At 38.9% G+C, this 23,170-nt stretch overlaps 1 protein-coding gene across 1 annotated transcript in view; it reads left to right on the top strand.

Annotated features, from left to right (window-relative positions):
* Positions 1 to 20,007, top strand: part of LOC149089412 (sodium- and chloride-dependent glycine transporter 2-like) — a 46,849-nt gene extending 26,842 nt beyond the window's left edge. Inside the window, exons 8-15 of the mRNA XM_089238315.1 lie at positions 761 to 864; positions 2,845 to 2,969; positions 3,124 to 3,236; positions 10,860 to 10,988; positions 12,566 to 12,665; positions 13,813 to 13,913; positions 14,053 to 14,208; positions 17,213 to 20,007. Of these exons, the coding sequence (XP_089094441.1) occupies positions 761 to 864; positions 2,845 to 2,969; positions 3,124 to 3,236; positions 10,860 to 10,988; positions 12,566 to 12,665; positions 13,813 to 13,913; positions 14,053 to 14,208; positions 17,213 to 17,389 (1,005 nt within the window). The 3' untranslated portion in view covers positions 17,390 to 20,007. The remainder of the gene's footprint in view (positions 1 to 760; positions 865 to 2,844; positions 2,970 to 3,123; positions 3,237 to 10,859; positions 10,989 to 12,565; positions 12,666 to 13,812; positions 13,914 to 14,052; positions 14,209 to 17,212) is intronic.
* The last annotated feature ends 3,163 nt before the right edge of the window (positions 20,008 to 23,170 follow it).

Here is a 23,170-nt window from a genome sequence, read left to right as displayed (position 1 = left end):
TTTAAATTGGGCATCATTGCAATAATTATGCGCTTTCTTGCTTTAAATGCGTCTAATATTGCCAGTGCATTTTGTTTTCAAATAATAAACTTTCATTTATTGTTTATACTGTATTTTACAGTCTCAACAGGACCCTCTAAGTTACGGTTACCGCCCCCCCCACCTCTTTTACGGACAAATTTTTTCGTCCCGTGAGTGTCCTCAAAAGATGGGTTTCTTGCTGCAATACATTAATGAACATAAAGAGCTCCTGATGCTGTCGTCTATGACTGTGACAACTAGAAATAATTTCTAATTTTTGCATTCTTTCAATACTTTCAACAGATTTTACATTCATAACTATCACACAAAAATTATGATCTACATTCTTTCCATTAAAATCTTGTTCTTCGAATTTGGAGTTCCAAATTATATAACTACAGTGAAAAAGATTGTCTATATTTCTTGTGTAAACAAATAAATAAATATGAGTAGACAACATGGGCGTAGATACGGGGGGCATGGGGGCACCCCCGAGCCTCAAAAGTGGAGTCGACTGATCTAATGTACACGTGTATATATGAATTAACCATCATCATCGTGCCCCCCCCCCAGCAATAATGACCGTGGCCCCCAAGACTTTCAAGTCTATCTCCGCCTATGGTAGACAAAAAGGAAAAATTAAATTATTTGTTTTTGGTCGATTCAAAATTATTGGTATAAGTATGAACAATGTTCTTGTAAAATGAGCAATTACGTACGTATATAATCATATAATTAGGTCTGGAGGGCTGCAGCGGAACAGATGGTGTATACAATGAGCTTAGGATTCGGATGTCTGATAATGATGAGCAGCTACAATGATTTCCGCAACACAATATACAAGTATGAATGGTGCAACGGAAATAATATTAAGTGATATTCAATAACATATTTTTGTAACGAATGACGATTATTAATTGTGTTTTATGCTTGTTATGTGTGAAAACCGGCTCGTATTAAAACATCACCTATAATACACGCTGTATATAAAGTATATAAGGTGATTACTTAATTCCTCTTGCTGCATTTTACTGGTGAACCGTCGATCCTATCAGCGTACTTGCAATTACAAAAATATCCAAATAACGTGTGGAACTCAGAAACGTCATTCGTGTTGCAAGGGGTCGTATAGTTATTGAGATAACAAATAGCTTTATTAGATCACGTCATCTTTCAATTTATCTGTTCTCAAGAACCCGAATAAATAGTTGTGGACCTGTCTCTCCTGAGGATATCAGAAAAAATCCATGTTTCTCAGTGCAATATTCACAGAGATATTTGAATTCAAAAATCTGAGGATAATTATGAAAGAAAAACATAAACTAACAAAAACAATGTTTTTACCCCGATTTACTCTGTTCTTTCCTAACTTTCCGGCTATTTTGAAATTGAAATATCTCTGTGAACATTGCACTTAAAAACGTGGAATTTTTTATTGGCCTTGAGGGAAACAGGGTAACAACTTTCTAATTGGGTTTTTGAAGACAGGTCGTCCGTATGAAAAGTTATTTTTTTTTATTTCAACAGCTATATATACCCTTGCAATATGAATGATGTGTCTGAGTTCTATATACGTTATTTGGATAATTTTTCTAATTGGAAGTATGCCTGTAGGATCAACGGTTCGCCAGTAAAATGTGGCAAGTGGAATTAAGTAATCATTCTGTATATAGCAGTGTTCTTCATTTCCCACGGGCAAAAATTAGAGAAACTATTTGCGGACTAGTAAAAAAATATGTTTGATAAATTGGGTACCGGAAAGGAATAAATATGTTTGGAAATTTTGAGGGCCGGCAAAGAAATAAATGTTTGAAAATTTGCGGACCGGCAAAAATATATTTTTGATAGTTTGCGGACAGAAAAAAAATATGTTTGATAATTTTGCGGATCAGCGAAAAATAAGTACGCTTGAAAATTTGCGGACAGGCAAAAAATAAATATGTTTTATAATTTGCAGACCATCAATAAATAAATGTGTTTGAAAAAAATCTGCTAGCCGACAAAAAATAAAAAATAAAAAATTTCGTAATATATGTTTCATAATTTGTTGACCGGCAAAATTAAACAAATAGAAGAAAGATTTTCTGGATATCTCGGAAAAAAATAATTAAATGGTAAAATAATTTGCAGACTGGCAAGAGATAAATAAACATGAAGAATAATTTGCAGACCCGCTGATGACAAAGACAGAAATAATAACAAATTTGGAGACGATATTTCATTTTTTTGCATCTTTTTTAAATTATGCAGCGGCTACGTAGACTGGGAAGAAAAATTTTGCGGACCGGCACCGGCCCCCCCCCCCACCCCGGACCAGCGATTAAAAAACACTCACCTATATAATCATCTCCTGTTTTCGCGCGTGTGTTACCTATCATCATTAATATTATCATTTAATATTATTTCATTTTAATATCATTTAATTTCATGAGAGATCACGAGAATGTTATTTTTTTGTATTCCTATACAGTGTTATAAATTTTTTTAATGCAGTCGAATCCCGTTTTAACGAATACCGTTATAGCGAAAATCTCGTTTTAACGGAAACTTTTCCAATCCCCCCAGATAAGTTGACATAAGAACAATGTAAGAAAATCTGGAATTCCTTTGTAACAAAATTTCGTTATAACGAAGTGATTTCTATGGTCTCTTGGAGCACGTTATAACGGGATTCGACTGTATTCACTATAATTTTTTGTCGGGTTGAAACATCATAAAATAAATTTTTTACGAATGAATATTATAATTGTAATATTAATTTTTCTTTTCGTATTATCTTTATATCGTATTGATATCCGTACAATTCACTTGTTTAAATTTTAGGGATGCTGTTTTCATAAGTATTTTGGATTTCATGACTAGCATTATGGCTGGTGTGGTCATTATGAGCGTTCTCGGGAATCTCTCGCACCAAATGGGAGTGGATATTTCCAAAGTTACGAAAGGAGGTTAGTATTCAGATAATTTATAATAATTTTTTTTTATATATTAATTATTAATGCTCAATATTTTTCCCCACTATAGTAACTTTCATTTTGTTTCTTACTCTTACACGAAACCTTTTTGATTGACGTCTTCTTTGTACGTTTATGACTGATTTAGGCCAGGGTCTTGCGTTCGTCACTTATCCAGATGCATTAGCACGGTTACCGCTGTCATCACTTTGGTCAGCATTATTCTTCACCATGTTGTTTACGTTGGCAATTGACAGTCAGGTGATGATCTATGAATATATTTCATTTAGTCATTGTGATGAGGAGAAAATGGGAATCCTTATATGTATAGTACATATTCGGGTAATATGAAATACGACTTTTATTTTTTCGATTATTCCAATTTAAAGCATAGTAGTGATCCAATGCTTGTAGTGACGACATAAAACGTAATGAAAACTTAACGATTTAATATACGAAAGAAACATAACGAGGAGGATGACACGTGTATACAAATCGGTGGTATAATTCCAACTGGCATTTTTCTTTTTTTTTACAATCACCAGGAGCGTGAGGAGGGCGCGCCATCTATACAGATAAGAACGCACTACAGCACTCCCCCTCCAGTCGAAGACGAAACATTTAAGAGAAGACAATTTGAATAATAATCATACAAATAATAGAAAAAATTGCAATATATATATATATACACCATACATAATTACGAATCATATAGCTAATTTCGAAGGGTCAATACGAAATCGCACTCTTCGGCCAGACCTGGAAATGTACTGATTTTTGAACGTGTCACATAAATTATTATTTAACATAAAACATGGCTTAAGGCGATCTATGGATACATTTTTATGATTGCCATTAATGTTCAGCATAAAATACTTATCAGTTCTTGAAATAACTTCAAATGGTCCGGTGTATGGTTGTTGTAGAGGTTTGCGTACACAGTCTTGTCGAACGAATACTGATGGAGAAGTTAGCAAGTCTGTCGAGACGAAGGGCTTAGACGAATTGTGATGAGAGGTTGGTACTGGTCTCACACGGGAGAAATGGTCTCTCAGTCTCTGCAAGAAGTCATATCGAGGTAGGACGTCTCGCTCATTCGAGTGCCGAAAGAGTTCACCGGGAAGGCGTAGGGCTGTGCCGTATACCAACTCAGCGGTTGATACTTGGAGGTCTTCTTTGATGCTGGAACGTAACCCCAACAGGACTGTAGGTAGAACCTCTGTCCAGTGCTCGTTACCTTTGAGGACACACATCAGAGAGGCTTTGAGATCGCGGTGGAATCTCTCAACCTGGCCGTTACACTTTGGATTGTAGGCAGTGGTGCGGGATTTTTCGATGCCGCACAGCCGTGCAAGAGAGCGAAATAGATCACTCTCAAACTGGACGACCTTGATCTGTGGTCAACTTTTCAGGAACGCCAAACCGACACACCCAGGTAGAAAAGAATGTCTCAGCTGTAGTTTCAGCGGTTTGGTTAGACATTGGTACCGCTTCGGGCCACCGTGTGTACCGATCAACGCACGTCAAGAGATACGTGTATCCTTTAGAGGGAGGCAAGGGTCCGACAATGTCCAGATGAACGTGTGCAAAACGAGAATCAGGAACCTGGAAAGAGCCTAAAGGAGACTTGGTATGTTTGATAACCTTCGACTTCTGGCAAGCGATGCAAGTACGACACCAATCTTTGCAGTCTCTCGCAATCGATTTCCAAATAAATCGTTTGCGTACCATACCTAGAGTGGCTTTTATCCCAGGATGGGACAGATTATGCACAGAGTCGAACGCTAGACGTCGCATTGAAACGGGTACATACGGGCGTATATCGTCAGTAGACACATCGCAGTAGATATTAACACCTGAGATATCGAAGCGTTTTAGCTGAAGCCCAGTTTCACTTTGAAGCAAGGTATGCAATTCATCATCATCTGCCTGCGCCCGTGCCAATTCTGCATAATCGATTGTACAAGGAGTGTGGATTTCACAAATTCTTGAGAAAGCATCAGCTATGACGTTACTATCCCCAGGCAAATATCGTAAATCTGTCGAAAACTGACTAATATATTCAAGATGTCTAAGTTGCCGGGGAGAACATTTATCGTTACGTTGTTTGAAGGCTTTCGTCAGCTGTCGCCGAAACAGACGAGCCCACTAGTTTTCCTGAAACTGACATGGAGGAATACATTTATGAGCTTTTTCTCCAAACTGCTCATGGTACCAGCAAAGCCTTCCGTTTTTCAAAGCATCGCCGAATTTATTTCGGCTACGAGATTGAGATCGTTTGCGATAACCGCGAGATGGTCTAGGAGATCGCGAAAGCCTTTCAAATGATTGCCGTAGCGAAGCAATTTCGTTTTTCAAATCATCAAACTCTGAAGTGTGAGACACAGCTGAAGTATTAGATGACACATTAGAAACCTCACATATTTTGTCGGCTATTTTCGCTAACCCAATTAACGGTTCACTAGAAGCTTGTAATATTTGTTGGGAGTGCAAAGGTAATCTCTGCATCCAGAGATTTCTCAAAATGTCACTTTCCATTTTACCCTCAGCTAACGTTTGCATTTCGTGCAAAAGCTGGGACGGGCGTTTGTCGCCTAGTTGAAGCTCCTGGAGTAACATTCGCAATTTGGAAGATTCTGATTGTTGAAACTGCTCCAGCACGCGAGTTTTGAGAGTCTCGTACATGTGCTGTTGGGGAGGATTGCGAACGATATTAGAAACATAGTTCAAAACTTTGCAATCAAGAGCTCCTACAACGGCGTGAAATTTAGTTTCATCGGCGGTTATGCCTGCCGTTTTGAATTGTGACTCAATTTGAAGAAACCAAATCTCTGGATTTGCTTCCCAGAACGGAGGGGCTCGAAAGGCAACACGTGAAACTTCAGCTGATGCAATAGGTTGAGCCATGACAAATGCAAGTATGGAGACCGGCAAATCAAGAGTAGAAAGTTTATTCCTCACCTTGAATTTCCAGGAACGTCTCTATATTGGGTAGAAACGAGTAGACTTGGCTTGAAAAAAAAAAAAAATATATAGTATATCCAAAAGACTAGGAGATTAGACAAGTTTCATCTTTGAAGAGCGTACGAACGGAAAGCACAAGGCGCGAAAACGAAATTTAAACGATGGAGAAATTAACTTCAATGTCCAAAATCAGATGCGTCCTATAGGTCACCAGTGATCCAATGCTTGTAGTGACGACATAAAACGTAATGAAAACTTAACGATTTAATATACGAAAGAAACATAACGAGGAGGATGACACGTGTATACAAATCGGTGGTATAATTCCAACTGGCATTTTTCTTTTTTTTTACAATCACCAGGAGCGTGAGGAGGGCGCGCCATCTATACAGATAAGAACGCACTACAGTAGAGAGAAACCTAAAGCCTGTATTCCTGTAAAATTTGCCTTCTTGTCTGCATTTACAAGTGTGTATCATATTTAAAAATAAATTTTATAATTAAGACAATCATACCCCGATATAACAAAGTTCGATGTAATGAATATTTAAAAGTTCTGCTGCAAAAATTTAGTTCAATAACAACAACCCCTGTGTAACGATCTTTCTGGATTTAACGAATTAAAATTTTGGTTTATCTGATTGTGGTCCACCTACATTTGTATTAATCCATCCCGGATATAGCATTTTCCTTAGATTTATCGAATTGCACAATCACTGGTAAATGCGATAAATTTCAAGTATTTACCAAATTTACCATAGGAAATTATGTATAATGGCTATGATAATTTCTTCAGCATTCATAAAATCTACCAACGACACTTGAGTATTATGCATAATCGCCGATAAAAGAAATGAATTTATCAAACTTACCGGGACGATTACGACTTACCACCGATTTATCACCTTTACCGTAACATATACGGGGTGATTCAGAAAAAATCACAAACTGAAAGGACTATTCAAGCGATAATAATCAAAAATCACACAGGGGCATAAGTGCGCAAACGCCATCCGCAGCCGCTACAGGGAGTTGTTGCGTCACACTCTTTTAAAACAATCCTGAACCACGGCCGACTAGACATTCATAATTTAAACATTAATTGTTTAGTGGGCTATGCCTGAACCCAGCAAACATGAAGTTGCAATTCTGACAACAAAAAATGCGCCAATGGCGACACATACACTCAGAACACACATTCCTGCATGTATGGGTTCGTTAGAAAGTCCTCAGAGGAATGTGTGCTAAGTGCATGTACGGTTTCAAGTATTAAAGTAAGCATGCGGTCCATGCGGAATTTCTAACAAATATATACATACCGGAATGTGTGCTCTGCGTGTATGTGTGGCCCCTAACGTGTTTATGTCGTCAGAATTGCGACTTCATGCTTGCTGAGTTCAGGATTACAGTACTTTAAATGCGTGTGACGCAACAACTCCCTGTAGCGGCTCCAGAAGGCGTTTGCGCACTTATGGTCCTATGTGGTTTTGAATTGCTATCTTATGCCTGAAATCACCCTTTCAGTATGGCGACGTTTTTCTGAATCACCTTGTGTACCATATAACGACATGCATTTCTTGAAACGTTACAAGTTGTGTAGGCACGTGCCTAGAAGACACTCGTGACGAAGCACATTACTATTTTTTTTTTTAACTTTTTTATGTAAAAAAACCACCATAAGAGGAAAATTTTAAAAAAGTTGAACAACTTTAAAGTTCAACGAAATTTAAACAACTGAATATATGTTTTATTCGAAATGTGAAAAATTTTGCAAATATTCTTTCTTGATTTCACTTGGATTTTGATTACGAAACTCATCGCGTTTTATTAGGTCATCTTGGAATTTCTGAGCGCATTTGCCGCAAGTTTTTGAGCAAAGAGCAGACGTTGAAGGCTTCGCCTATATTCTTCGGAGTTTTGTTGTTTTTCTTCCCCCAAGACCTTGAACTATATTTGCGAACTTTCAAAATTCTGTCCTCGTAAAATTTCTCTAGTTTGGAGGTAAAAATGTCATTCAAATGACTTTCGTCATCATAGAGGATTTTAAATACATATACAAACACAAAGTTAATCATCACCCAATTAATCATTTTTAATTAGGTTGCTGTATTTTTGAAATATATGGCATCCATATTTGTTATGGGCAACTTTTTCTCAGCCACCTCGTTGGGCATTTTACCTGTTGTGACGTTGTATTTGTGTTTGTATAAAGGCCACAACACATAAAAATTAACCAACGAGGTAGCTGAAACGATTTCCATAAAAATATGGATGTCAAATATAATCAAAATTACAGCAGCCCAATATAAAAGCATATATCACGAAAGAAAAAAACTAATAATTAATACTTTATAATGCACTGACTGTAAAAAAGTTAAAGTTGTCTTATTTAAGTATGGATAGCTTCCCGATTTAAATCCCACTATGCTTATCTTATCGTACTTCTTTTTCTACGCGTGAATTGTCTTAGAATTCACGACCCCCGGAAGTAAGATATTCATTTATTAAAAACCCTATTAGAGGAAAAACACCTGGAACTGTCCCTTACTAAACGACACTGGTGTCTTCTTGTCGAAGCAGTCGATTGACGGTGAATTAATAACTTATAATCCACCCTACCCATCCCGTTACAAATTTTAAAAACATCGATTATATCCCCCGGCACCCGTGTTCCTCCAATATAAACATATTCAGGCAATCAAGTCTTTCTTCGTAGCTAAAGTCTTTAGTGCCAAAAAGAACACGCGTAGCTCTTCTCTGCACCCAGTTAACCAAGTGTATGTCCCTCTGTAAGTTTGGCCTCCAACACAAAATTAAAAACAAATGAGATGGTAAAATGTTTGGCGAGAATGGTGGAAAAAATAAAGCTTCGCATCTTACATGTAGATTCCGAATGTCATTTGTTTTGGGTGAACAATGGAAAAGTATTCGCCGTAAAATATAGAAGTACGAATGGTTCAACGTAAACAATGTTGGATGATGTTCAGTAACAAATTTTTGTCACGAGTAACAATAATTAATTGTGTATTATGAAAACCGACTCGAATTAAAACATCCCCTATACGCTACACGAGTGTTCTTAAACTCAGAACAGATGGCAGGGCATGCATCAATTCGTTAGGAATTCCGTAGAAGGAATGTGTTCGAGGTGCATATACGGATAAGTAGTAGTACGTAGTAGTATTGCTCTTCAACCATTTTACATCAACGGAAATGAGAGAAATAATTCGTGAATCACACAGAGCAAAAAATAAATAAAAGTAGAGATAATATCTGGATCGCAAAAACTAATTAAATGTGCAAAAATAATTGGCTGACGGGTTGAAGGATATAGAAATAGGAAGAATAATTTCCCCACCCCGCGCTGATAATAAAAACAGAAATAATAAAATGTATAAACAATTTTTTTTTTTTTTTTTTACATTTTCAATCTTACATTGTGTAGAGGTTCCATAAACTGGGTGAAAATTTTTTGCTGACTGACACACTGACCAGCGAAACAGCGGGTGAAAAACACTGACAAATTTTATTTTTTCGTGTTGCCTCATCTTTCCTTTTAATTATATTATTCAATTTTTATTAATGCATAAAGTAACAGATTTGGTGTATTTATAATTAATTAATCATTTAATTCAATATTATACTAACAAGTAAAGAAAGCATATCTGTTTCAGAAGCACGTCACACAAATACAAATACCACAACCGACAAAATGCCCAACGTCGTGTCTGAAAAAAGATGCCCATAAAAAATATTTATATGTTGAATATATATCTGGAAAAAGACATTCAATATCGATCCATACTTTTTGTCCCCATTAAGTTACATGTAATTTTCAGGGACAATTAAAAATACGATAGTTAGCATCTTTGCTTAGTTTCGAATGGTCACTTCGAATTTTTGTTCAATTTGCGCTTTTGAGGAAGACCGTCTTAGGCCGGTCGTCCGCTGGAAGCGACTTGAAGCAATGAACAACTCGCGTGTAGTTGTCTGTATTCCCACACGCGTCTTGCGTTATCTGCGCAAGCGCAGTATGGTTGTTTACCTTTTTTCGCTCCACTGACTCCGTTATTCTTCTCCATTGGTCCGTCTCTCTCTCTCGTTTTTCCCGCATAAACATGAAAGCTGGGATTTGATAATTACCGTTCATGGGCTGTTATAGTACGTCGTCATCGATAAAATATTATTATTTTTTTATTCACAACACGAACCCCTTCTCCGAGTTCCTGTAAGATGTTTCCTTAAGTGTGGACACGTTTGTCTCTCGCCATGCTCTACCCATTCTGGATTGTCAATACTATCCACGCGACTGACGTCCGACACGCAGTCCATCTTAACAGTGAAACTCTCAGGAAAACCTCGAGAGGAGTTTCTTGAGCGTCTATTCGATCTGTGCTGTTGCCCAATCAGGAGTAACGAAAAAAATAATTACAGATAAATTTGAAAGGAATGTTCTGTCATTAAAATTCAAACTATGGATGTATTTGGATGGAATGATTGAAAGAAGAAACAGTAATTATGCATTGCACTGGCAGGAAACATAACCAGATAAATGATGTATATGTACCACAGTTTATGAAGTGGGGAGCAGGGTAAAATTTTAATGACTAAATTGTGCCGGGATTTCACCATATTACTTATGGTGGAAACGAATCTTGGTGTTTTGTGGGTTATTTTACTGGTGCGGCTTATACACCGGAGTGTTGGCCCTTGACACTGCATCTGACCATTCTGTTGGCCCCGGAGCAGTAAGAAGATGGTCAACCCCTGCACTAGTGTAGTATCTGAAACATGCTCGAATCAAAAGCCCAGAACTTTTACAACGACCTAATATTTATACATTAATGTAATTGAAAATCTTTTGTAAGTATTCTTAGAAAAGTATCCTTATATGTTAACAATTCTATTAATTGCTTACAGTTTTCCTACCTGGAGACATATTTCACAACTATTTTCGATTTGTTTCCGCATCTCAGACCAAAGAAAGCGCTCATAACGGTAATAAGTTGCTCGGTATTTTTCTTGGCTGGACTCCCGTGTGTAACGCAGGTAAAAATTATTATACAAACTTGAAGTATTATCATAATGTTACTGGTTGTTCTTGCTCAGTATTTTACACGTCATGAGTTTTTGAAATATGGTAAAACTTATTAAAAAATTCCCATTAAAAAAAGCTAAACCAAACTAAAAAATCACCAGAGAATTTCGTAAACCCCAGCTGCATTCACGTTTAACACCATTATTGTTAATTCGAAAGGCAAACAGCAGCAGCACCGAAGACATACATACTCATGTGGGCTAAACAAGGGCTCCAGGAAATCCAGGATGACTCATCTACCATCTTTGTGAGAGGTGTGGCATCGGTATTATCTTGGGACAGAGTGGGAGCCATGTTCTGGTTTGGTGGTATTATCGCTACAGTCAATAGCTCTTCCCTATGCCGCTTTTTTAACGATCAGGTGTCACTTTCAGCTGTTTCTCCCGATCAAAGATGGAACACGATGAGTCAGCCCGGTTATCAATGCGTCTTAGGCTAAAACGGTGTTTCTGAATTATTTTTTCACCAGTGCCCTCCCTCTATTGAACCGTTTCTTTTTCTCCTACCTTGTCTTATCCAGGGGCCCTTACCACTACATCAAGGAACTAGACCCTTCCTTCTTATTGAATTTATTTATCGAGTAAATTGACATAAAACATATTGTGCTCAAGTTTCATCAAAATACCTCCATCAAAATGGGACCATATGTTGTATGGTCCATGGGGGAAGAAAAAGATTCAATTTGAAAAAGTTCAATTTTTGGCCACTAGGTGAAAAAATGGTGTTTTTTTTTATTGCAGTTATCTTTTGTCCATTGTTTGCACCAAATTTCAATGAAATTCATCCACCACAACGGGCGCTACATAGGTCTGAGTAGTGTCAGTATAATTAAGCTAATTAGTGTCACACTACTCTAACATATGTAGCGCCCGTGGTGGACGGCGCGATAACTGCGATAAAATAGCACCACTTGTTCACCTGGTGGTTAAAAATTAAACTTTTTTTTTTGTTGAACCTTTTTTCTCCACACGGATCATTTTTCCTATATACCAACGTCTGAGTCGTGTCAGTTTATTTATAACTACCCTGTATATCACTAAAGCTTCATTTCTTTGGATTTGAATTTTTTCCCCTTCATTTTAAACCCGTGACCCCCATTAGGATAACAGGGGGGGGGGGGTTGCGAAACAATGAGCTAAATTGAAATATCTTGACTGAAGATTTTGTTTGAAGGAAATACGCCGCGCGTTTTTACCATTGACACGGATTTAAGTCGGGTTTTCCTAGGAGTAGAATTTTTGCGCCGTGTGCAGCGTGAAAACGCTGATTTGTTTAAAAACTGAAATTCAGGTTTTTTTTTATGAATCATCGTTTTCACGCTGCACGTGACATAGAAACCTGCTCCTGGGAATGTATCACTCCCTCACTAATGTGTAAGCAAAAATGTCTATACTCTTTACTCCTTTTATTTTCTTCAAAAAAACCATAGCAATTTGGTTAATATACACTTAAAAACTTTGCCAGAATCTTTCTGTTCATGTGATGAGTGACTTATTCATGCAAATTGTCATTAATATGCAAATTATAGGGTGGACAATACGTCTTCAATCTGATGGATGTGTATGCTGGTGGATACGCATGTCTCTTTGTTGTGACGGCAGAAGTGATTGCTATCATGTGGGGATATGGTGAGAATCATCACTATCATTATTAACCTCTTAACCATCACAGACCAGATACCTCGTCCAAAATGGAAGAAATCCATTTAATCTCTCTATGGTTTTTTTACCTCTCTTCTCGTCATCGCGAAGCTTTATTGTTAACTCCTTTAACTCCTTTTTTTTTCCCACCATTGTCAATTATTTTTCCTATAGCCTTAAATAACCCGTCACGTACTCCTAGGACAGTGTTTCTCAAAGTGCGCATCGCGGCTTCTTCGCAATCTTCGTTGAGCTGGCGACAATAATGCACGCCTGTTCGGTGCTTTAAATTGGGTACTTTCATAGAACATTCTGGGTTCACGGTCACAGGCTCTCTCAATCGCTCATTCACTATGTCACTGACCCATTCACCTATTCACTCATATAGTCACTCATACGGTCACTCGAACACTCACAATTCACTCACAATTCACTCACTTGATCACTCACAATTCACTCACTTGATCACTCACAATTCACTCACTTGATCACTCACAATTCACTCACTTGATCACTCACAATTCACTCACTTGATCACTCACAATTCACTCACTTGATCACTCACAATTCACTCACTTGATCACTCACAATTCACTCACTTGATCACTCACAATTCACTCACTTGATCACTCACAATTCACTCACTCAGTTGGTAACTCACCCACTCGCTCGATCATTAATACGGTTATTCACTTTCTCGGTCCTTCACCGAACCATTTGATACGATAACTCACCAACTCGCTCGATAACTAATGCGGTTACTCTTTTTCTCGGTCCCTCACCAAATCACTTGATACGATAAATCACTCACTTGGTCATTCAAGCAACTAGTCACTCACTTACTCACTAGCTTTTTCACTTGTTCATTCACCAACTCATTCGGTCACACTCACTCATCTATTCGATCAGTTGCTCAATCACTCGGTCACTCACTGAATGGTGTCGGTGAATTTTCTTATCAGTATATTGCGTGGCAGTGAATTGTTGTCGGTGAATTTTCAGGAAATCCAAAATAACGGCATGAACGGGATCCACGGGACATACATATTCCTTTAAATTTTCTTTCTTCTTTCACACGATAAAATGTAAAATTTCGAAGGAATTCGGATTAATTGTTCAATTAATTTGCCTTCAGGTGCCGATAGGTTTGCCAACGACATCGAATTCATGCTGGGAATGAAACCAGGGTTATATTGGGTCATTTGCTGGAAATACATCTCTCCAGTTGTATTATTGGTAAGGATTTGCAGTATGAAAAATCTATTAATTAGTACATTTTATAGAAATTTTATTTTCCCTCTAGAAATGAATATAATCTGTTGAATGATGTGTGTGTGTGTCCTTCTCCCCACCCCTTCCCTATTATCTATTGCAGTTCGTTCTCATATATGGTATGGTCGTTTATAAGCCCGTGAAGTACGACGCGACCTCGTACCCGACATGGGCCGAGGTCGTAGGTTGGATCCTGATGCTGGCGTCAGTGATACAAATTCCCATTTGGGGATTAGCGCAGTTGTGGAGTCTGCATAAAGTGAGTTTTTTTTTTCTTAATTTCGCCTCTGCCTATCAACAACAAACTAATGCTTCACCAAGTTATCATCCGACCTACCCGTATGTCGTTTCAGCTTGTATACTTAATTCTCCTTGCCGCATTTTACTGGCGAACCGTTGATCCTAAAGACATACTTCCAATTAGAAAAATTATCCAAATAACGAGTAGAGCTCAGTGAGTATTGTTGAGGAATGTTATAATACTCCATACCAGCGGTTCCCAACCGGTGCTCCCGGGAGCCCCCCCCCCCCCCCATAGGGCTCCGTGTGAACTCCCAGGGGCTCCGCGGCAGCTTGAGGAAAATAAAAAAAATAACAGTAAATTTGAAAAAAAATAATTATTAATATTTTTGAATAATAAAAATAAGTCAGAAACTTTGATGAATAATTAAAAAATAGGCGTCCGGGGCTCCGCCATAGAAATTACACACCGGAAAGGGCTCCGTGAGTCAAAAAAGGTTGAGAACCGCTGCTCTATACAAACATAGAACAGGATCGGGACAGAGGAAAGGGAAGAGGAAGAAAAGCAAATGGAGCAGAATTTGTACTAGAGTAGCACCTGTGCTGAAACAGCACCTCCTAGAGATAGCAGGCCTCCTCACGGGTTGCCATAAACGTCATTCAGACTACCTAGAAAGTTTGCGACATTTTGAAACACAGCATCCTATTTCGTTTCTTGTTATTTTGGCGTAGAATCTTCCTGATTGGCTCACAAACACCGCATAATGATTGGATGTGGGGGCATAGAAATCGCCAATTCTGAGCCCGATCATTTCTTTTCCGTACAACGATGATACTGGCATGAGCAGAGAATTTTTTCCCCCTGAATATTCTGAGAGAAAACGGACTACATGCTGACTCATAAGCAGCGTGCGGAGGGGCTGAAAAAAGTCTACAAGGCTATAAGATGTATGAAAAAAGGCAAATGCCCAGGTGAAGATGGGATTTCAATAGACATTATTACAGAAGCAGGAGAAGAATTTGCCAGTATGCTTGCTGCTTTGTTCCCAAATTGTCTCACAAAATCGGATGTGCCTGAAGATTGGAATAACACAATGATGTTTCTTCTTTACGAAAAGGGTTAAAAAGAGGATATCGACAACTATTGACTAATCAATCTCCTATCAGTAATTTATAAAATCTTCACCAAAGTTCTGGCATATAAGCTTGAATCCAAATTGGACGAAGATCAACCAAAAGAACAGGCAGGATTTCGAAGTGGATTCAGTACAATGGATCGCATCCAAGCAATCAGGGAACTTATAGAGAGACACAAGGAATACGAATTGCCATTGTGTATGAAGACCGGACAACAGATTGACCACAATATATTCTAGATTGGTACCCCCGTAGTGTTAAACGTCCGAGAAGGCGTCCCCCCACTCAAGATGAATTGACGAGATCAGGAAAGTGGCAGGAGTCAACTGGATGGCTAAAGCATCAGAGACCTTCATCCAAAGCTGCATTTGGAGTTCTTTCAAGCGGCTTTGCCTTCATCCGGCAGTGGATTGCAAATGGTTATTGATGATGATGTTGATTTCAAAAAACAGAGAAAATTTGGGAAAAAACTGAACAAACGAGGGAAAAAGAGGAGCGTTGTCCTTTAGTTCATGCTGTTCTTTCCTAACTTTCCTTCAATTTTTAATTCAATTATTTCAGCGAATATTGCACTTAGAAACGTGGAGTTTGGTTTTTTTTTTCTTCCTCAGGAGATAAAGAGTAACAACAACTTTCCAATTAGAAGTCAGAGGACAGGATGTCCGTATAAAAAAGTTAATTTATGTATTCTAATAAGTTAATAACTATACAACCCTTTTCAATATGGATGACGGTCCATACGTTATTTGGAAAATTTCTCCTAATTCAAAGTATGTTTGTAGGATCAACGGTTCGCCAGTAAAGTGTGGCAAGGGGAATTAAGTAATCACCCTGCATATGCCAAAACCATATTAGAAAACTTATATCCAGCCCACATAAGCCCGATAACCCCTGCTTCTCACCAGTACGGTATTTTGCAGTTGCAGATGTGGTAGTCTCCTTGGATCTGGATTCCGTATTTGCCCGCAGTAGCCAGAATGCCGGGAAACATCGGAGTAGACCATCCTGCCGAGAAATGCGAATCACAGATTCAGGAAAATTATTAAATATCTTTATTATAAAAATCCATCGAATTAACTGAATGCATACTGTGATCTACATAAAGCCTTCATTTTTCCTCCATGCCGTAAACAGACCTCACAGAGATCACAACATTCAAAATTCTGATGTCCCTCGGGTTTGGCAGCATGCCGGCTAATGCGGAGGCAATGCGGTATATCCTTATTCTAGGGCTAGGATTACCATGAACTAAAAACCGACTGAATATGCTTCATGAAAAATGCATTTATGCTCTTAAAAAACTGAAAATATGCTGTAAAGACCTAAAAATATACCTTTATAAATAGGCTATCCTGACGCTGATTGTAGTCAGAATATAAAACATATCAAAAACATAATTTATTATGTATTATTAGCTAGGAGTACAACGACGTGCTTTCGTATCAGCAGCAGAAGTTATCTTGTAAACAAAATACGCACAAGAAAACGCTTGAGGAGGGTACGACATATATTGTCCAAAGTGAAGCTAAAGGCACACGAATAAAATTGCCAATTATTGCTAAAATTATCAATTGAGGAAATGAAGCTAGAGGGAGCTTTTGGGGGGGGGGGTCTCTTCATTGTTCGGCTGAAATATGAAAAATACTACTCAAAAATATGGAAATATTTCTTATACTCTGAAAATCCAGGAAAAAAATTCCTCAAAATTACTAAAAAATCATGGGGAAAATGTCCTGAAATCACCGAAAATCATGAACACTATCATCACCGTGAACATCATCTCTATCGCGTAAAAATAGTAAAATATGCAAAATCATAAAAAGAATATCGTTTCTTTTTTATTTGTTGATTTTTCTCATTAAATAAAGTTTCCCGATGTTTTGCAGAGTGGCCAATCATTTCTCCAACCCCACCCAGATTGGGGTCCGACGAACCCAGAAATCCGTGCCAAGTATCATCTCGAATATTCGAAGTGCAATGGTGACGAAGAATACGATTCAGTGAAGAATGGGGTTGTTAACATAGCAATGGATCCATTACAGGACGAAGAAGGACATAGATAGTATTATATAGGAGTATTATGTGGCGAAATATGTAAGCTTGTACATAAATATCGAGAGTGGGAGGGGGGGGGGTAGTGTATGAAAGATTCGTCGAGTGATGAGATTGACAATTTGTATTCAACGTGAATTATCTACATCGATTAATCGATTATAACTTTCATAAATTCACATTATATTAGTATTACTCAAATTTTGCACGGCCACGAAACACTTTTCTTAACCCTTACAGCGGCATTCCCGAGATATCTCGTCAAACTTTATCTGCGAGATTTTCAGTCACCTCTTAATATCTCGGGTTCTTAACACGTTTTTACTCCCTATATGCGGATCAGGAAAGTTTTAAATACCGCATAAAGGGTAAAATAATATAGGACGCGGAACAGCCATTGGTGTATTTTTCAACATGTGGGGGGGGTTTCAGGAAGGAATCCGTATTTTTGAAAAATAGAGCGATAGAAAAATGAAACAAGTGGTAGGCTTATTGGCCACCTCTGGAATTTTAAATGCACCGGTTTGCATAATTAGTTGCAATTCCAAGTAGTAGATGGCACCACGGTTGATTTCATTCTGCGCAAAGGAGGGCATTTGAAGGTCATCTTTCACAGTAAGGGTCCTTAAAAGTTGTGCCGAGTTGATACCGTTCACCTGCGAGCCATACGTAGGTCGAACTTATTTCTCCGAAAAAAAAATACAGGATATTTGGATTTTGAATACATGAAAATACGAGACATTGTGAATTATCGCCAAAAAATGATGCCAAAAGCAACCTAAGTTGCTAACTATTGATAAAATAACTGAAAAATTGCCCATGACGAGAAATAAAACACGGCTACAAATTTCAGTGCATTGAAATGAATTCAACGAAATAAAGCGTTTGTAACGTGGCTAAACTGTGAGATGAATATTTTTATTTACAGTCGTAATAATGGCCGCTGTGGTGGTCGAGTGGTCATAGTGACGGACTCGCATCGGATTTTTTGCCGGGTCCCCCAGGTCACTTTTTTCTGGGCTAATTTACAGTGAAGTTATATAAAAGAAAAATTTAAAAATGGTTAAAATTACACCGGGCACCCAGGCTGGGTCCCTGTCAGCCCTAGGGGCGGATGGTCATTCATAGAGATACCGTTGCCCCCCCCCCTCCCCTCCCCTTACATGGCAATCAAAACCATTTTTTCAACAAAAAGATTTAAATATTGAAGTGAAATATGCATGTTGGTTTAATGTATTCCTATTGGAAATTTTTTGAAAGAATTTTAAAAAATTTTTCGGGAAAGATTACCTATGCACTCTCTCTAAACCACCAGTGTGCATCCCCTTCCCCTCCCCCTCAATTTCCGCCGACTACAATGTAGTCACTACATGTCAATTTTGACCCTTTCAGTGATTAACGTTTTAACTCTGTCAGAAAACGTGGAATATGGTGGACGAGATAACACTAAAAAGAAGCCAAAACAGGGCTGAAGACGCCAAACGAGAAAGAATTCTTACGCTTTATATTGAAAATTGAATTGGGAGGAAAATTTGAAGACCGCTGTAGAATACCTGCACACACACACCTCATGGGTCATTAGTGATATCGGAGAACACAGTTTGAGAAACACTACTCTATAGACAAACGGTGTAGTTTCTGGATATTAGGCCGAGAGGGGAAAATTTTTGTCTCTCTCTCCACCGGGAATCGAACGCAAGACCTCGTGCATACCGGGCAAACGCACTTTCCATTTTACCACGGAGAGACAATCCTTTTTTCCTTAAAACACGCACAGTAGCGTGATTTTTGCTGAATAGAGACACTGCAGCCTCTTTATAACTTCAGCCAATGGCCTCCAGGTGGCGGCAGTAGAGATGGATGATGTTTTTTTTTGTTTCTTTTTGCTCGGATAAGATATATGAAATTTTAAGGAAAAAAGGATTGTCTCTCTGTGGTATAATGGAATATGCGTGAATTTTTCTTTTTTCCAAATCTCAAAAAAAAGTTAAAAAGTAGTTTTCAGTTTCGTCTTAGGGTTCCTTCTCGGGTATCCTGAAGTTCTGGAAAAATCTATTGCCCGGCATAGCCGGCCCAAATGAAAATGGAAGAGATCCTGGGTTCGATTCCCGGTGGAGAGAAGCAACAATTTTGTTTTTTTTGTTCACCCCGGCATAACATCCAGAAAACTTATTTATTTCATGTATCTTATTCGAGCGAAAAATCATCATTCATCTCTAGTGTAGTTTCGTTTCTTTAATGGGGAAATGAAAAATTGGCTCATTTCTTAATGTTTTTATGTTATTTATAAGGTGCGACATGTATTCTGAAGATATATTTGTATTGTCCTTATTTCGAATTTTTATTAAATTACGTGAACTTGGTTTTTGAGTTTCTGCGTGGGTTTTGTACAAAATATATATACAGGAGGATTCAAAACTCAACGTACAAACTTTTAGGGGAAGTAGAAAAGACAAAAACGAAACAGAATCACACAGGAATGTATCACAATTCTTTTCTTTTTTCTAATTTTGTTTTGTGCATAACTGTGGATGGTAAGAACTTTGAGTACTTGTTTGTGAAACTTAACGTGTGCGTGTACTGTCGTCGTGTAAAGTATCGCTGAATAAAGAGGTTATTTTTTGTTTTCCAACCCATTGTTGGCTTGTTATTTCTGCATTTCTTCGTTTATCCTCCAGCTCAGTGGTTCCCAACCAGTGGTGCGGGAGAGCATTTTCGGGGGGGACTACTGCTGAGTTGCCAGGTCCTTAAAAAATTTCCAGCCAAAATACTCCTCCGAAGTAGCCCAAAATATTTGAACCTGTGCTGCCATCTATGAAGCAACAAGCGAGGTCCAGTTTGACGATATTCTAACCTACAAAGGTGTGTACAAGATTCATCGAAAGACTGGTTATTTGTGGAGATGAAGATTACAAGGAAGGAAATTCACCACTGCCCCCACGGGGACTCGAACCCCGGTCTCTCGCTTGCCGGACGAGTGCTCTACTGCTATGGAAGCAGATGGAACATTTCAACCTTGGAGCGTATATATATGTTGAAAGGCACCGTACATGAACGGCGTCAACAATCAACTAATAGCTCGTGAATGACAAAGGCCAACCAGATGGCCATATGCATATAGAAACGTCCTCTCCACTTGTCAATACAAGATTCATCGAAAGACTGGTTATTTGTGGAGATGAAGATTACGAGGAAGAAAATTTTCATGTATTGACAAGTGGAGAGGACGTTTCTATATACAAAGGTGTGGCTTATAGTTTTTCTTGTGATAGTAACTCCTTCCCCCCCCCCCATTTTTCATTTTTTTCGAAAAAAATGAGGTTTTTCTTTACCATGTAAATTGATTTCTTTGAAAAGTTGAGAAAGTCAGGGATACACGTTCTCTCTCCTGAAAAAACGGCCTGGAGTCGAGGCCGTCTTAAAAGTATCATAGGCCCCCGGGCAAATTGATTTTGCTCGGCCCTCTATCCAGACTGCAAATGCCTACTTACCAATTCACATGCTTAATTTCGCTAATCTTAACCATGTCTCATTATCCCTCCCCCGCTCTTCATTCAAGACCTCCGTGACGTGCACGGGTTGGCCCGTGCACGTCAAGACGGCACTGCCTCAAGTGTTTAGGTGCTTACGAAATTTGGTACAATGATTTTAAAAATTAGGTATGGATCCCAGACCAGATTTTTCACAGTCTGTAAACAAAAAAATTTAAGAACTCTTCCGGGTTCCAGGCAGGGCCGTTGTAAGAGCATCATGGGCCCCGGGTCAAGTGATTTTTCTGATTCCCTACATGGAAAATCCCCGAAAAATGCAACTAACTCTCGTTTTTCCGAGGCCCCCCGGGTCATGCCCGGGTGGGCCCATGCGTTAAGACGGCACTGGTTGCTGGGCTTGAGCCCTGCCAGCTCCACACTTGTGGAAGCTACGATTTCTTTCATAGGCTTCTGTGGTCTAGATACTGTGTTTCCCAACCGTCGGGCGGAGCAACACCTTCTATAGCAGAAAACCTCCGCGCGAAGCTCGTGACGTCGCTGAAGTCGCCCATTTCCGTAATATAGTCATTGGATATACTGCAAAAGAAGGTAAAGATTTCGCATACGTCGGACTACTATATCCCATGGCTACAGGTGAAATGGGAGACTTCAGTGACGTCAAAGCTTCGCGCGGAAGCTTTCTGGGACCGGGGCCAGGTATCGACATGACATCAATCCTACCACTGGTGTCGTCTAACGCATGGGCCATATCCCGGGAGCCTTATGTGAGGAGCCTCATGACACTAAGATCTGGTCAAAATTTTCGCGAGCGCGTGGGCATGTAAATTGTAAGAAGAAAAAATTTCTAGCCAGAACAGGGCCTAAAAAAATTACTCATTATACCGGGAGATAATGATTCTCTTATATGACGGCCCTGCAGACCGCATGATAATCATTCATACCAAATAAATCTTGAAGACTAAGATCTCTGTGATACTTGACCATTTTTAATTGGTTAATTTATGCAATATTAGGTAATTACAAATAATGTGTAATTAATGTCTTATTTTTATTAACCGACCGGCCGCGGTATCATAAAGGTTGAAAACCACTGATCTAGAACCTAACACAGTTTCCCAAGTTATTTTATGACATGAATGTCGCTCTCCACATGTTAATACAAGATATGCAGAAGACTGGATGTTGTGAAGATATTTATTATTTGAGATGTTAATTTTTTAAGGAAGGAAAAAACTCATCTCTGCCTCTACCGGGAGTCGAACCCGGGTCCCTGGATTGCCGGACGAGTGCTCTGACCACTAAGCTACAGAGGAGATAGAGATTTTCCTTCGCTAGAGCGTATATATGACGAACGGAACCGTGCAATGGACGGTGAAACCGATTAGCTAATAGCTCATGAACGACGAGCCACCAGAGGGCTATATATATGACAATCTTGTATTAACAAGTGGAGAGCGACATTCATGTCATATATATAGCCCTCTGGTGGCTCGTCGTTCATGAGCTATTAGCTGATCGGTTTCACCGTCCATTGCACGGTTCCGTTCGGCATATATACGCTCTAGCGAAGGAAAATCTCTATCTCCTCTGTAGCTTAGTGGTCAGAGCACTCGTCCGGCAATCGAGGGACCCGGGTTCGACTCCCGGTAGAGGCAGAGATGAGTTTTTTCCTTCCTTAAAAAATTAACATCTCAAATAATAAATATCTTCACAACATCCAGTCTTCTGCATATCTTGTACCAAGTTATTTTGTTTTACCGCTCCTTCAATCATTGGGTGGCAAAGGCATTGTGGTTGAAAGTTCTGGCTTTCCATAGTTGGGTGAGATGCCCCCTCCCCACCCTTTCTACCTTGTCAGGAAGAAAACACAACATGAGGTGGGGACTGAAGTGAAAAAGAAAAACCTCTTTGCCCGCAAGCAAAGAAAAAGGAAGAAAAATAGGGAGAAATTCGCCATAAACACGAGTTTGGAAAAACCTCCACCCGCCAAAGCCAAAAATTTCCCTCCGAACCGCTTTCAAACCAGCCCAATTTGGCGGGAAAACCGCCAATCTGGCAACTCTGGACTACTGCTACCACCACTACTGAACCAGATATGCACCTCGTCCATATTCCTCTGCAGAATTTCAAACGAATTGGTACATGTTGGAATTGTAATGTGTATGTACAGCAAACTTTCCGTGAAGCTTGTTATGTGTAGTGCTGCCATCTGCAAGCAGTTTCTTCAACTATGAGTTTTTCCTTAATTCATAGTACGTGAAGAGTAATGAATGCAGGGGCGTAGCCAGAAATTTCGTTCGG

This window comes from Pholcus phalangioides, unplaced genomic scaffold (assembly GCF_987345545.1).
Source record: "Pholcus phalangioides strain wild (caught in Gottingen) unplaced genomic scaffold, Ppha-v1.0 ptg000002l_1, whole genome shotgun sequence".
Lineage (NCBI taxonomy): Eukaryota > Metazoa > Arthropoda > Arachnida > Araneae > Pholcidae > Pholcus > Pholcus phalangioides.
Note: the sequence above shows the minus strand (reverse complement) of the source record. Positions and strands in the feature narration are given on the sequence as shown.